The sequence below is a fragment of the Callorhinus ursinus genome, unplaced genomic scaffold, assembly GCF_003265705.2.
Source record: "Callorhinus ursinus isolate GAN/ISIS: 27379988/994484 unplaced genomic scaffold, GSC_fseal_2.0 scaffold69, whole genome shotgun sequence".
NCBI classification, from domain to species: domain Eukaryota; kingdom Metazoa; phylum Chordata; class Mammalia; order Carnivora; family Otariidae; genus Callorhinus; species Callorhinus ursinus.
In genome coordinates, this window is record NW_027397131.1 from 1,007,163 (window position 1) to 1,020,542 (window position 13,380).

General features: G+C 44.3%; 1 protein-coding gene across 1 annotated transcript; it reads left to right on the top strand.

Moving 5' to 3' along the window:
* Window positions 1–6,303: 6,303 nt before the first annotated feature.
* LOC112807436 (large ribosomal subunit protein eL43-like) lies at window positions 6,304–6,679 on the top strand. The gene has a single exon (XM_025850273.2). The coding sequence runs from the start codon at window positions 6,334–6,336 to the stop codon at window positions 6,610–6,612; it is 279 nt and encodes a 92-aa protein (XP_025706058.1). The 5' UTR covers window positions 6,304–6,333; the 3' UTR covers window positions 6,613–6,679.
* Window positions 6,680–13,380: the final 6,701 nt, after the last annotated feature.

Genomic DNA, 13,380 nt, shown 5'->3' on the forward strand with positions numbered 1-13,380 from the left:
TATTTACATAAATAAATAATGATAACTTTTTGCACTGGAAAACGAAATGGAAGTAAAATGCTAGATAAAAACAGCACAGAAGATGGAAACGCTGCTCAAAGGCAGACAATGGGAGGAATATCTGAAGGAAGTTAAAGCATTCTAAAAATACTGGTCTTGTTCAAGAGGAAGAGAGACATACTGATTTGCTCTCGACTTTGTTTAAAAATATATGATTTTAAAAAACCTGCTTGCAGTTCAAGATGGCAACAGAGGAGGATCCTGAACTCACCTCCTCCCACAGACACACTAAATCTACAGCTGCATAAGGATGAACTTTGGGGTGGGAGCGGAGAACAAAACAAAAACCTAAACCTGCCTGAGCAAGGCCTCTGCAGCCAAGCCCTAGCAAGGCTGCAGCACCCTCTGGCCCAAGACCCTATCCCAGGCCCGGAGAACCACAGTGAGGAGGGAACTCCAAACCAGAGCTGCTCCCCGAGGAGCCAACTGTTTGAACCCCATACCAGGCACCCCCAGTTTTTAAGCCCTGCCCCTGAAAGAGGAGCCCCTAAAACTCGTAGTTTTGAAACCCCACAGGGCTCATGTCCACAGACCCACAAGCCATAGGGAACAGATGCGTCTCTAAAAGCGGGAGTTGACTGAGGGCGGCCTGGGCTTTGTGTGGGAGAGGCGCCTTTGCTTGCCTTGGACTCGGTGCTCCCTGAGGACAGGCACCTGATTTGATACACATTTGGGGGCTTGCCGTGGCACTCACTGCGGCCCTGGGCTCCTTGGCTCCAGCAGGTGGGCGCCCTGTCGGAGCTCCAGAGCACCAACCCACCCCCGGGGGGCAACCTCTATGGGTATCTGGTGCCCCCGTTTTACTTCTGGTGTCCTGGTGTTTGTGGCTGGGGCGCCAAGGGTGCCCCCTGAGCACCTGACTTCGGCTGTGATTCCCCATTGGCTGCTACAGAAGCCAAAGGTTAGAAAAATCCATCCTGTGCAGTGATCTCACTTAGTAATGGTTAGCATCTCCTCCGGAGCGCAGGCTTCCAGACCTAAGTACAGTCTTTCTCTGTTTGTTCACGTCAGTGAAAGGCCTGAAAATGGGATTTTTTTTTTTAATTTGTAATTCTTATCTTGGAGTTAATCCTAAATTTACTTCAAGGAAATAAACATGGGCATTTTCAAGATTTTAGCTATAAAATATTCATGACATCTTAGAAGTAGAATTAAACATGAATTTTTCTCTTCTCTTGCTTATCTACATGTTCTATAAAAATATGCATTACTGGGGCACCTGGGTGGCTCAGATGGTTAAGCATCTGCCTTCGGCTTAGGTCATGATCCCAGGGTCTTGGGATCGAGGCCCGCATCGGGCTCCTGGCTCAGCGAGGCGCCTGCTTCTCCTTCTCCCTCTGCCTTTCTTCCTGCTCAGGCTCTCTCCTCTCTCTCTCTCTCTGTATCTCTGTGTCTCAGATGAATAAATAAAATCTTAAAAATAAATAAAAACATGCATTACTTTGAAATTTTATTTTTTTTAAGATTTTATTTATTTATTTGGCAGAGAAAGAGCACAAGCAGGGGCATCAGGAGAGGGAGAAACAGCTCTCTGCTGAGGACACAGGGCTCGATCCCAGAACCCTGGGATCATGACCTGAGTCCAAGGCAGACTCTTAAACTACTAGCCGCCCAGATGCCCCTATTTTGGGATTTTCAAAAGAGGTCTTTAATATTGTATTATTATCTTTTAAGTATTTTTCTATTTTTTATTTAAACTCAATTAATTAACATATAGTGTATTTTAAGTTTCAGAAGCAGAGTTTAGTGATTCATCAGTTGCATATAACACCCAGTTCTCATTCCATCATGTGCCCTCCTTAATGCCCATTGCCCAGTTACCCCATCCCTCCACCCCCACCCCTCCAGCAACCCTCAGTTTGTTTGCTATAGTTAAGAGTCTCTTATGGTTTGCCTCCCTCTGTTTTCACCTTATTTTATTTTTTCTTCACTTACCCTGTGTTCATCTGTTTTGTTTCTTAAATTCAACATATAAGTGAAATCATATGATAATTGTCTTTCTCTGAGTGAGTTATTTCGCTTAGCATAATACCCTCTAGTTCCATCCATGTCATTGCAAATGGTAAGATTTCAATTTTTTTGATGGCTGAGTCGTATTCCATTGTGTATGTATATCACATCTTCTTTATCCATTCATCAGTCGTTGGACATCTGGGTTCTTTCCATATTTTGACTATTGTGGACGTTGCTGTATGAACATTGGGGTGCAGGTGCCCCCTCTGATCACTATGTTTGTATCCTTTGGGTAAATACCTAATAATATAATTGCTGGGGCATAGGGTAGCTCTATTTTTAATTTTTTGAGGAACCTCCATACTGTTTTCCAGAGTGGCTGCACCAGCTTGCATTCCCACCAACAGTGTAAGGGGGTTCCCCTTTCAGAAATGGACTTAAGTATTATTAACCATCCTTTCATGTTCTACCATTCTATGACTCTGCAAAAAGCAAATATTAGATTTTAGGTTATATTAAAACTCAAGCTAATACAAGCTTATTGAAAATATTAGAGATTGACATTTTGAAAGCTATTGGATGTTATAGTCATCATCTTATTGTCCTGTGTTGCTTACAGTAAAGACAAGTCACTGATGATGTCCCACCCTACCCTGACTGCTTTTTGACCCTCATCTCTCAAGTTCCACCCCCTTCAAGAACTGTTCCCTGGCCCATGAGTCTGGTTTTTATGGCTGTCTTCTGGACTTCCATAGAACCCAACATACACCTGAATCTTAGCCCTTAAGATTGGATGTGTTGTCTTACCTGCTTCCTAATTAGACTAAAAGATCTCTGAGGGTTAGAAGCTAATTCCTAATAGCCTTTTTATTCTCAGGTCCTAACACAGTATGTTTGTGAATGAAACACTCCTTAAGAATCAGCAGAAGGTGGGCGCCTGGATGGCTCAGGGGGTTAAGCGACTGCCTTCAGCTCAGGTCATGATCCTCGAGTCCCGCATCGGGTTCCTTACTAGATTACCAATTTATTATAAAAGGGTATAATTTTGGAACAGCCAGATACGAAGAGACACATAGGGCAAGGTACAGGGAAAGAACGAAGTTTCCATGCTCTCTCCAAGCACACCACTCTCTACAAATCTACACGTTCATCAACCTGAAAGCTCTCCAAACACCATCCTTTCCGGTTTTTACGGAGGCTTCATTGTGTAGGCATGATTGATTAAATCATTGGCTATTGGTGATTGAACTTAATCTCCAGACCCACCCTCTGGTCGGGAGGGGCTGGGGCTGAAGGGTCTACCCTCTCATCACAGGGTTGGCTCCTTACGCAGCCCGACTCTATCCTTAGCAGCTTTCCAAAAGTCACCATTTGTTATGTTAATGAACATAACAAAAGACACTTTCTTCCTCCCATCATAGGAAATTCCAAGGGTTTTAGGAGGTCTCTACAGGAACAGAGGAAGACCAAATATATTTCATATTATAATTACCATTACCATGAACAACACTGAATGTTTTTAAGTCTTCATGGTCAAGTTTTTAAAGCTCTTCTGAATTTCAGATCGTTTCCAAATAAATTTCACCTAAATTAAGAGAGAGTGTATTGACATTTCCTGAGCACTCTGCAAATTATAAAAATGTGTGCAGTCACCATGGTTTTTTACGTGACCATAATATGGCTTAATATTGTTTTGAAAAATTTATCCATATCTGCCCTAGTTGCATTCATTGTGCTAGGAGAAATACCCTGCACGAATTCTCTTGTTTCCAAAGTTAATTTGGCAAACATCTGTTACAAGAAAATGGTCCAGATGGTTTTTGACATGTAGTGATAATAAATAAGTGGTCCTTTTTACATATTGCATGGTGTTTGCTGTAGCTTTCTATTAAAGGGATGTGGTTTCTTTTTTTTTTTTTTAAGATTTTTATTTATTTATTGAGAGAGAGAGAGAATGGTAGAGAGAGAGCATGAGAGGGAGGAAGGTCAGAGGGAGAAGCCGACTCCCCGCTGAGCAGGGAGCCCGATGTGGGACTCGATCCCAGGACCCCAGGATCATGACCTGAGCCGAAGGCAGTCGCTCAACCAACTGAGCCACCCAGGCGCCCCAAAGGGATGTGGTTTCTTAAAGGGGGGAAAAAATCCAGCTCATGGCCACCCAAGGCACATGGAAATACATGTCACCCATGTGTCTGAATGCCAGACCACTCTATAGATTCAAACGGGGTCACATTGCCAGGAATATCTCATATGTTGCTGACCCATGACTCTTTCTGGTATATCAGTATCGCTTACCCCGTACTTTACTCATATTATCTTAATCTTGTCAACAATCCAATATGGTCGGTATTATCCTATTTCTAAATGAATAGCCCAAGGTTATGAGTAAGTGGTCGAGCATCTGACACTAAGCCCGTGTTCCTAACAGCCACATGCTCTACACACCAGCGGTTTCTGGGCATCGCCTACCAAGCTGCATTCCCAGGGGACACGCGCCTGGGTGACGTTTATTGTCCAGACCTTCTCCACCTTCAGAGTAGCACAAGGGCACCTTGCCTCCCCTCTGATGCCCAGTGGCAGTCCCCTCCCGTCAGGCGGAGTGGCGCCTTTACGCCCACTCACCAAGCTCTCTGGGCCAGAACAGCTGTACCCGAGTGCCGAGAATGCATCTCTCACCCAGGCCGGCGGCCCTCTTTCCCATCCAGATGGCAGCTTACCCCAGTATCTCCCAGAGCATCTTTGGAAACCCCGTCTCTGCCCAAGATCCCTCTCTCTCAGCACTGGACCAGAGGACTAAGTGTAAGACAGATAGTCTGCATTCCCCTCCCCAGGGAGGTTTTCATCCTCCTTTTGCCAGAACCCACTAATAACCTGATTACTGCACACCAAGCTGGGGTAAGAGGCAGACAGGCACCAGGATATCACCGGAAATGTAACCAGATAGAGGATTCTGTATTTACCGAAACTCCTTCTGTGAAGCGTGGTGTGTGGTTGGAAGAAATACGGTATTATGTAACTTAGAGACAGTGAGATCCCACAGGGGTGCGTAAAGCTGGTCGCTAAGCTGCCTGTTAGGGAGACGAATCTAGTTAGCCTCTGAGGGTGACCTGTGGAAGGTAAGCAAGTTTCGGGCCAGCGTGGAAGTGTTCTTGATAACAGTGAAGAGGCTGAGGGGACTGTCTCCCTCCCACGGAGGGTCTAACCATTTCCCAAATGAAGAGATCTTGAACAAATACTTAAAGAACATGAGTTTGAAAAGGCACCAACTTGAGAGCCTGGGAATACCATACAAGCCTGCCCTATAGTTTCCAGCAGTAGGTACGGCCTGGTCTGTGGCCCTAATTCCTACCTTCCATAGAGCTCTTTCTAGAAATTGACTCAGCAGGGACTCTGCTTCTCCCTCTCCCTCTGCCCCTGCCCCCTGCTCATGCCCTCTCTCTCTCTCTCTCAAATAAATAAAATCTTAAAAAAAAAAACAAAAAAACAAAAAAAGCGTGATGGAGGGTCAGGAGGGCAAGGCATGCAGCAGAAACAGCTTGCGTAAAGGCAGGGCTGTCAGGCTAAAGCCCCAGAGTCCAGCTTTGGCCGGCAGGACAATCTAGCCTACGGGCCTGTTTTAGTACAGCTTAGTTTTGCAAACTAAGAATGGCCTTTGCCTTTTTTAATGCTTGAGGTGGAGGGAGAAGATCACAACAAGAATCCTGTTTTGTGTCCAAGAAGTCTTACGAAATTCAAATTTTAGTGTCCAAAACTTGCAGTGTCCAAAAGCTTTCTGGCACACAGACACACCCATTCATTTCCACATTGTCCGAGGTACAATGGCAGGGTGGAGTGCGGGCAAGAGAGCGTGGCCCCCAAAACCTATTATTACCTATTATTATCTCATCCTTTATGGAAAAAATTGGCAAACCCCAGGGTTAGAGCAGGAGTTCCTCTCAAGCAGGATACAGAGAGGAAATGTTACCAGTTCACCGGAGAATATAACAAAGAAGTATAAAAAAGTAGATACTTCATAAAGTTAAACTTATTCAATTTAAAGAAGAGCCCTTTATCCTAAGATGACATCTTTCCTGCTTTTTGTTGGAGCAAAAAGATGTCCTTTCTGTTATGCAGTGAGAGTGAGTGACAGTTTGGTTCTGTTTAATCTCTTTATCGACATTGGTTGATGCAGATGGAAGAGCAATGTCTTCTCTCCTCTCTCTCACCTTTTCCTCAGCTTCTTTTTTTGGCATCCGTCTATTCCACCCTCTTCTGCAAAGTTAGTGACCTCAAAAAGAATTCACACTCCTCTCTCTGGGCTCAGACCTAGTTTGCGGCGACATGGCTAAACGCACCAAGAAGGTCAGAATCGTGGGTAAATATGGGACCCATTATGGTGCCTCCCGCAGGAAAATGGTGAAGAAGATTGAAATAAGCCAGCACACCAAGTACACTTGCTCCTTCTGTGGCAAAACAAAGATGAAAAGACGAGCTGTGGGGATCTGGCATTGTGGCTCCTGCATGAAAACCGTCGCTGGTGGCGCTTGGACCTACAACACCACTTCTGCTGTCACAGTAAAGTCAGCTATCAGAAGACTGAAGGAGTTGAAAGACCAGTAGAAGCTTCACCATTTGAAACATTACTAGCCTATAATAAATGGGTTAATTTATGTAACAAAATTAAAAAAAAAAACGAATTCACACTCCACAGAAATAGCAAAAGAGAGATGTGACTGGCGATCTGCCATCTGTGTTTAAAGGTAAATGTCTAGTTTCGTGTGATTAAGTCCCAAGCAGTTCCATTGCTTTAGAAGCCAGGTTTTCTTCTCAGCAAAAGAAGCGGCTTCCGTATCTCCTCATCCGAGCGCAGGCTCAGTAACTTTCCCATGTGGCAGGCGCTGAATGAATGTCTGTGCTGAGTTTTTAGGAGTTGATTCTGAAAGTATCAGTTTTAGGCTGTTGAGTGATCCTGATGAAAGTTTCTGTCAAAGCAGACAGAGAGATTGCCTCCCCCAAATCAAGCCAGATACACATTCCTAGGCAAAATGATAATTCTTAATTACATGTAATTAAAAAAATATATGTCATAGCTTTCTTAAAAAACTTTCTGGGGTGCCTGGGTGGCTCAATCGTTAAGCATCTGCCTTCCACTCAGGTCATGATCCCAGGGTCCTGGGATCGAGCCCCACATCGGGCTCCCTGCTCGGCGGGAAGCCTGCTTCCCCCTCTCCCACTCCCCCTGCTTGTGTTCCTTCTCTCACTGTCTCTCTCTGCCTGTCAAATAAATAAATAAAATCTTAAAAAAAAAAACAAAAAACTTTCTATTGGAGTAATATATGGAGAAGTGCACAGACCATAGGAGTACAACTCAATGAACTCTGACAAATTGAACACACCCTGTAACCAACATCCAGGACATTTCCAGCACCTGGAATCGCTTTGTGCTCCACGCCAGTCACTACCCCCAAAGGGTTACAAAACCATCCTGACTGCCAACAGCATAGATTAGTTTTGCCTGTTTCTGTGCTTTATGTAAATGGAATCATGTAGCTTATCCTCTTTGGTGGGAGGCTTCTTTCATGCCAGTGCTGGGGGAGGCAGGTGTGGGAAGAGATGGACTGCCCTCACAGGCAACAGCATTTTATCACCCATGCTGCTCCGAACGACAGCACAGGGTGACAGTGAAAAAGTAAAACTGACGGGCGCTGGGTGGCTCAGTCGGTTAAGCACCCGACTCTTGGTTTCAGCTCAGGTCATGATCTCAGGGTCGTGATCACAGGGTCGTGAGATGGAGCCGCATACCGGGCTCTGCACTCAGCGGGGAGGCTGCTGGATATTCTCTCTCCCTCTCCCTCTGCCCCTCTCCACTGCCCCCCTACCCCCAGCTCTCTCTCTCTCTCTAAAAATAAATAAATCTTTAAAAAAAAAAAAAACACTGATTTTTTTTTGTCACATTTATTATTGTTTTTAAATTCTCTACAGACAGTGCCCATCCCTATTGTCTACACCTGGGGTGAGCCTTCCACCACCCCCTCGTATAAGTACTGTTTCACCTACCATTCCTTCTAGAAGATGCATTTATACGGTTGTGTGGAGATGTAGATGATTCCTTTTCATTGCTGCATACAATCTCATTGAGTGAGATTTCCAATTTACCAATTTCTTTATTTATCTTTTCTTTTTTTCCCCTGAGGAACCCATGCATGCCAGTGTTGCTCCAGAAGCACTTCCTGCCCTCGGGCCTCTTAGACTTCTAGGCCTGTGCGTCTGGGGCACACTCCAGCCTTGCAGGCCATCTTCCTGGAGTTAGGGTTGCTAGCCCTGCATTACTCATGCCTAGAGAGAAAGGTCGGTTCAGATAGACCCCTTGCTGCCCTGTGTTCACGGGGTACACAGAGCCTCTGGGAGAGTCATGTCTCCCAGGTGGGCTTCCTGACTCATTTATTTCTGATGGGCATTTAGGTAACTATTATGAACAGTGTGGCTCTGAACATTTTTGTGTGTCTTTTGATGAACATATGGGTGTACTTCTGCTGGATAATAGACCTCCTGGGTAATAGGGTGTACAGATGGCTAGCTTTGATATGCTGCCAAAGAGCTTGCCAAATGGTTGTACCAGTTTACCCTCCCACCAGCAGGGCATGAGCACCCCTGCTGCCCCACATCCTTGCCACCACTTGGCATTGCTGTCTTTTCATTTAGGCGATCCCGGAAAGTGTGTTGTATATATCCAAAATTATGAAATATCAGGGAATACTTAGAATACTGGGGATTCCCCTTTCTTCAGAAGGGATCCAAAGAGAAAGGAACATATCAAATTCATACAGACACAAGAAAACCTAAAAGAGCAACTCTATGTTAAGGGAAAATGACCATCAGAAATAGGGAGACCTATGGAAATCAGTGATGCTAATTTAACAAATATTTATTGAAGACATGTTGTTATATACTGAATTGTTCTCCACCTCCTCCAGCCCCCATATTTCATATGTTTAACAGTCAGGCCCAAATATGGTTACACATCACTTCCATGGGCATCAACAAGCTTGAGCCACCAAAACAAAACTAATGATAAAAGGGTAACAAAAGGGGGCGCCTGCGTGGCTCAGTCGGCTAAGTGTCTGCCCTTGGCTCAGATCATGATCCCAGGGTCCTGGGACTGAGCCCCACTTCGGGCTCCCTGCTCAGCGGGGAGGCCTTCTTCTCCCTCTCCCTCTGCCGCTCCCCCTGCTTGTGCTCTCTTGCTCTCTGGAAAATAAATAAAATCTTTAAAAATAAATTAATTAAAATATAAATTTTAAAAAGCTTATCATAAAACTCATTATAATAATAATTAATAATTGGCTTATAAAATAAGCCTTCCTCTCTGTAAATTGTAGACCCCCATCCCATCCTCATGAAAGTAGAGGGAAAGTAGATGTTTTATTTTATTTTTCAAGATTCATTTATTTACTTATTTGAGAGAGAGAGAGAGAGTGCACACAGACAGAGAGAGGGAGAAACAGACTCCCCACTGAGCAGGGAGCCCAATGCGGGGTGGGGCGGGCACTCCATCCCAGGACCCTGGGATCATGACCTGAGCTGAAGGCAGATGCTTCACCAACTGAGTCACCCAGGCGTCTCTGGAAAGTGGATGTTTTATTCAGAAATATACATATGCATCAAAATGTACCTACAAACAAAATTCCAGAACCATGAAAAGTAATATCTAATGCTAAGAAAGTTACCCCAAAATTCTACATTCCAAATGTAAATGGATTCCAAAACAAATTAATTTTTTGAAAGAATCTGACAAAACTTGAAAATAAGTACATAGATTAAGTTCAGTAAAGAATGTTTCATCTTTGTAAAGCAAGAATTTGTGAAGCAAAAATAAGGAAAAACTTACATGAGAAAGAATGCATTTTAAATCTTCAAAGCAAAAATAGAGTGACTGAAATTAAAAATTCAATAATCAGGAAAACTCTAGCCCAGATACACTAAACAAATGAATGAAATGGGAGATAAGAGTAAAAAATTTACTCAGAACACAGCACAGCAAGACAGGCATAAAAACAAGAATGACGAAGGGCGCCTGGGTGGCTCAGTAGGTTAAGCGTCTGCCTTTGGCTCAGGTCATGATCCCAGGGTCCTGGGATGGAGGCCCGTGTCGGTCTCTCTCCTCAGCAAGGAGCCTGCTTCTCCCTCTCACTCTCCCTCTGTGTTCTCTCTCTCTCTCTCTCAAATTAATAAAGTCTTAAAAAAAAAGACAAGTACCAGGATGGTGATTGCTATTTCATCTGCAATAGCAAAAAAGAAAAAGAAAAGAAAATTTTAAGAATCATGTAAATGACCAATAGGAGAAAGTTTTATTTTATTTTAAAGATTTTTTATTATTTATTTATTTATTTGAGAGCGAGAGAGCACAAAAGGGGGTAGGGTCAGAGGGAGAAGCAGACTCCCTGCGGAGCAGGGAGCCCAACACGGGACTGGATCCCGAGGACCGTGGGATCATGACCTGAGCGGAAGGCAGACGCTTAGTGACTGAGCCACCCAGGCGCCCCCAATAGAAGAAAATTTTTTTTCTTAATCAAACAATTTTAATCGGGTGAATAGTAAGCAGTAAAAGTGCAATTGCCCGAAGAGCCCCATATTTCACATGTTCAAACCGTTTTCCAGTGTCTTTACTTGTAAGGTGTTGAAGGTGGGACCCACTCTTGAATCTTCTTTCTAGTGGTAGAATAAGGTACATATTGTTCTGGAGTGCCACTCACATTGAACTTATGTTTTGTCCAGATGAATTTACGAGCAATAGGTGGTTTTGTTGTTGGAGGATCATCGGTCATACAGTGAAGCCAACGATGCCATTCAGGGGGCACCATGCTTCCATCCACAGCCCAAAATGTGTTTTTGCCATTCATTTCAGTAGTATATATAACCCATCGGTGACGACCAAAAAACTGCTTGTTGTCTTCATAGTATTTGTTTCCATATTTGTGTTCCCCCACTAAGGGACCAACCCTCAAATCATTTGCCCTGCTGCAGCCCGCGTTTCAGGACCTGCAAGAGCTCCATCTTGTCCCGTAGGCCCAGCCCAAGAAATTTTTTAAATAAAGTATATCTCATATTAACAAATGAAATACTGTTAAATCATTAAAAGGAAGAATTAGAATTTCAAGTATCCTCAAAGACCCATCTTAAAAACATGTGGAGCAATGTAAGCAAGTTGCAGGATGAAATGCATGCTAAAATACCATTTCTATAAGCTTGAAAAATACCTACAATATATTCTTCATAAAGATGTACACATATGGTAGCAGGTATTGCTGTGGTCCAAATGTTTGTGTATCCCCCCACCACCACCACTCCCCCAGGCCCAGATTCAAACGTTGAAATCCCACGGCCCTATGTGATGGTATTAGAAGGTGGAAGGTAATTAGTTCATGAGGGCAGAGCCTTCAGGAATGAGATTAATGCCTTTTATACAAGAGGCTCAAGAGAGCTCTTTTGTCCCCTTCCCCCATGTGTGGATACAATGGGAAGTCTGTGACCTGGAACAGGGCCCTCCCTTGACCATGCTGGCACTCTGATCTCAGATTTTCAGCCTCCAGAACTGTAAATAATAAATTTCTGTTGTTTTATAAGCCACCCAGTCTGTGGTATTCTGTCATAGCTGCCCAAATGGACCAGGACAAGTATTAAATATATACGGCGTTGAAAAACACCTTCTAGGTAGGCAAGGAGGGGAGTGGAATTCAGGACAAATACAGAGGGGATTTCCATTAAATCTGTAAATTTCCACATGTTTTAATCTGAGCAGAATTTAAGATGTTAAAAGGGGTTTTCTCATTGTCTTTGAAATTCAGCTAAGGCCCTGCAGCCAAAGAGACTTCCTAGACATATTTCTGCAGAATTTTTTAAAAAAATGACCAAGCTCGTCCTGCAAGTATCAGTCCCTGTCAGTTCTCTTCAGCCATTTTAGGAGAAGGCCATACATTCACTTGAATGGGATTTGGGGGGGTTTCGCCCCCTACCATAATCGAATGCTTCTTACCCAGTCAAAAAACTTCTTGAAGGAATTCCTCACAGAGTCAGCAGTAAGAAGAGGTAAAGACATAAGACTGAAGCTGCATTTGAGATTGCACTAAGCTTTTTCTTTTTTTTTTTTAAAGATTTTTATTTATTTATTTATTTGAGAGAGCGACAATGAGAAATGGAAAGAGAGCACATTGAGAGCAGGGAGGGTCAGAGGGAGAAGCAGACTCCCCACTGAGCAGGGAGCCCGATGCGAGACTCGATCCCAGGACTCCAGAATCATGACCTGAGCCGAAGGCAGTCGCTTAACCGACTGAGCCACCCAGGCGCCCCGAGATTGCACTAAGCTTTTTCATCTCTCGAACAGCCCAATGTGAGCCATGGGATCTATCAGAGATGTCAGTCACCAAGGGAGGAGGGGAGATTGAACAGTGTGGTTGAAAGCCCTCGGGAAGAAAAAGTTCTTTCCCATTTATATCTCTCAGAGTTTAGCCCTGAGCTAACCTCACTTATGAGGTAGTTACACAAATGGGGCAAAATGTTTCTATTTAGTAAAGCTTGAAGGTGGGTGTTGCTGTCAGCCTTCGAGATGGTCCCCATGATGGCTGCCTCCTGCCTTCACGTCCTGCGTAGTCCCCCGCCACATGGTACTAGGCCCAGGGACACCAGTTTGAGGGACCAATAACATACGGTAGAAGTAAAACATTACTTCTGAAACTAGGTTCTAAAAAAAGACTATGGCTTTCCCCTCTCTCCCTCCCTGCCTCCCTCCCTCCCTCCTTCCCTCCCACCCACTCTCTCTCCCTCAGGCTTCCTTCTCCTCTCTTGCTCTGGGGGAATCAAGTCCTATAAAAAGGCCCACATGTCAGGAAACAGCCAGCAAGAAACCAAAATCTGCTAACAAACAAGAGTAAGCTTGGAAGCTGTTCCTTGGGCCCTGGTTAGGCTTTGAGATGACCTGCCCACAGCCTGGAGGGAGACACTGGCCCAGAACCGCCCAGCGAAGCCACTCTCTGATTCCTGACCCGCAGAAACTGTGTGAGATAATCAGTGTTTTGCTTTGTAGGTTGCCGCACTGAGGCAATTTGTTATACAACCGTGGATAACTAATAACAGTGAGCACATCGAAATTTGATCTATTATCTTGACGTTCTCCTGAATGTCTAAACTATCTCATAATAATGTAAATATATATCATGAAGTTTTTTCCCATGTTCAGCATCTTGAAGCTAAAGTAAAGGGCTCTTGGGATGCCTGAGTGGCTCAGTTGTTAAGCGTCTGCCTTCGGCTCAGGTCATGGTCCCAGGGTCCTGGGATCGAGCGCCGCATGGGGCTCCCTGCTCAGCAGGAAGCCTGCTTCTCCCTCTCCCACTC

What these genes read in the sequence shown, in the direction of transcription:
- LOC112807436 (XM_025850273.2), top strand. Translation starts at nt 6,334, where the DNA reads ATGGCTAAACGCACCAAGAAGGTCAGAATCGTGGGTAAATATGGGACC.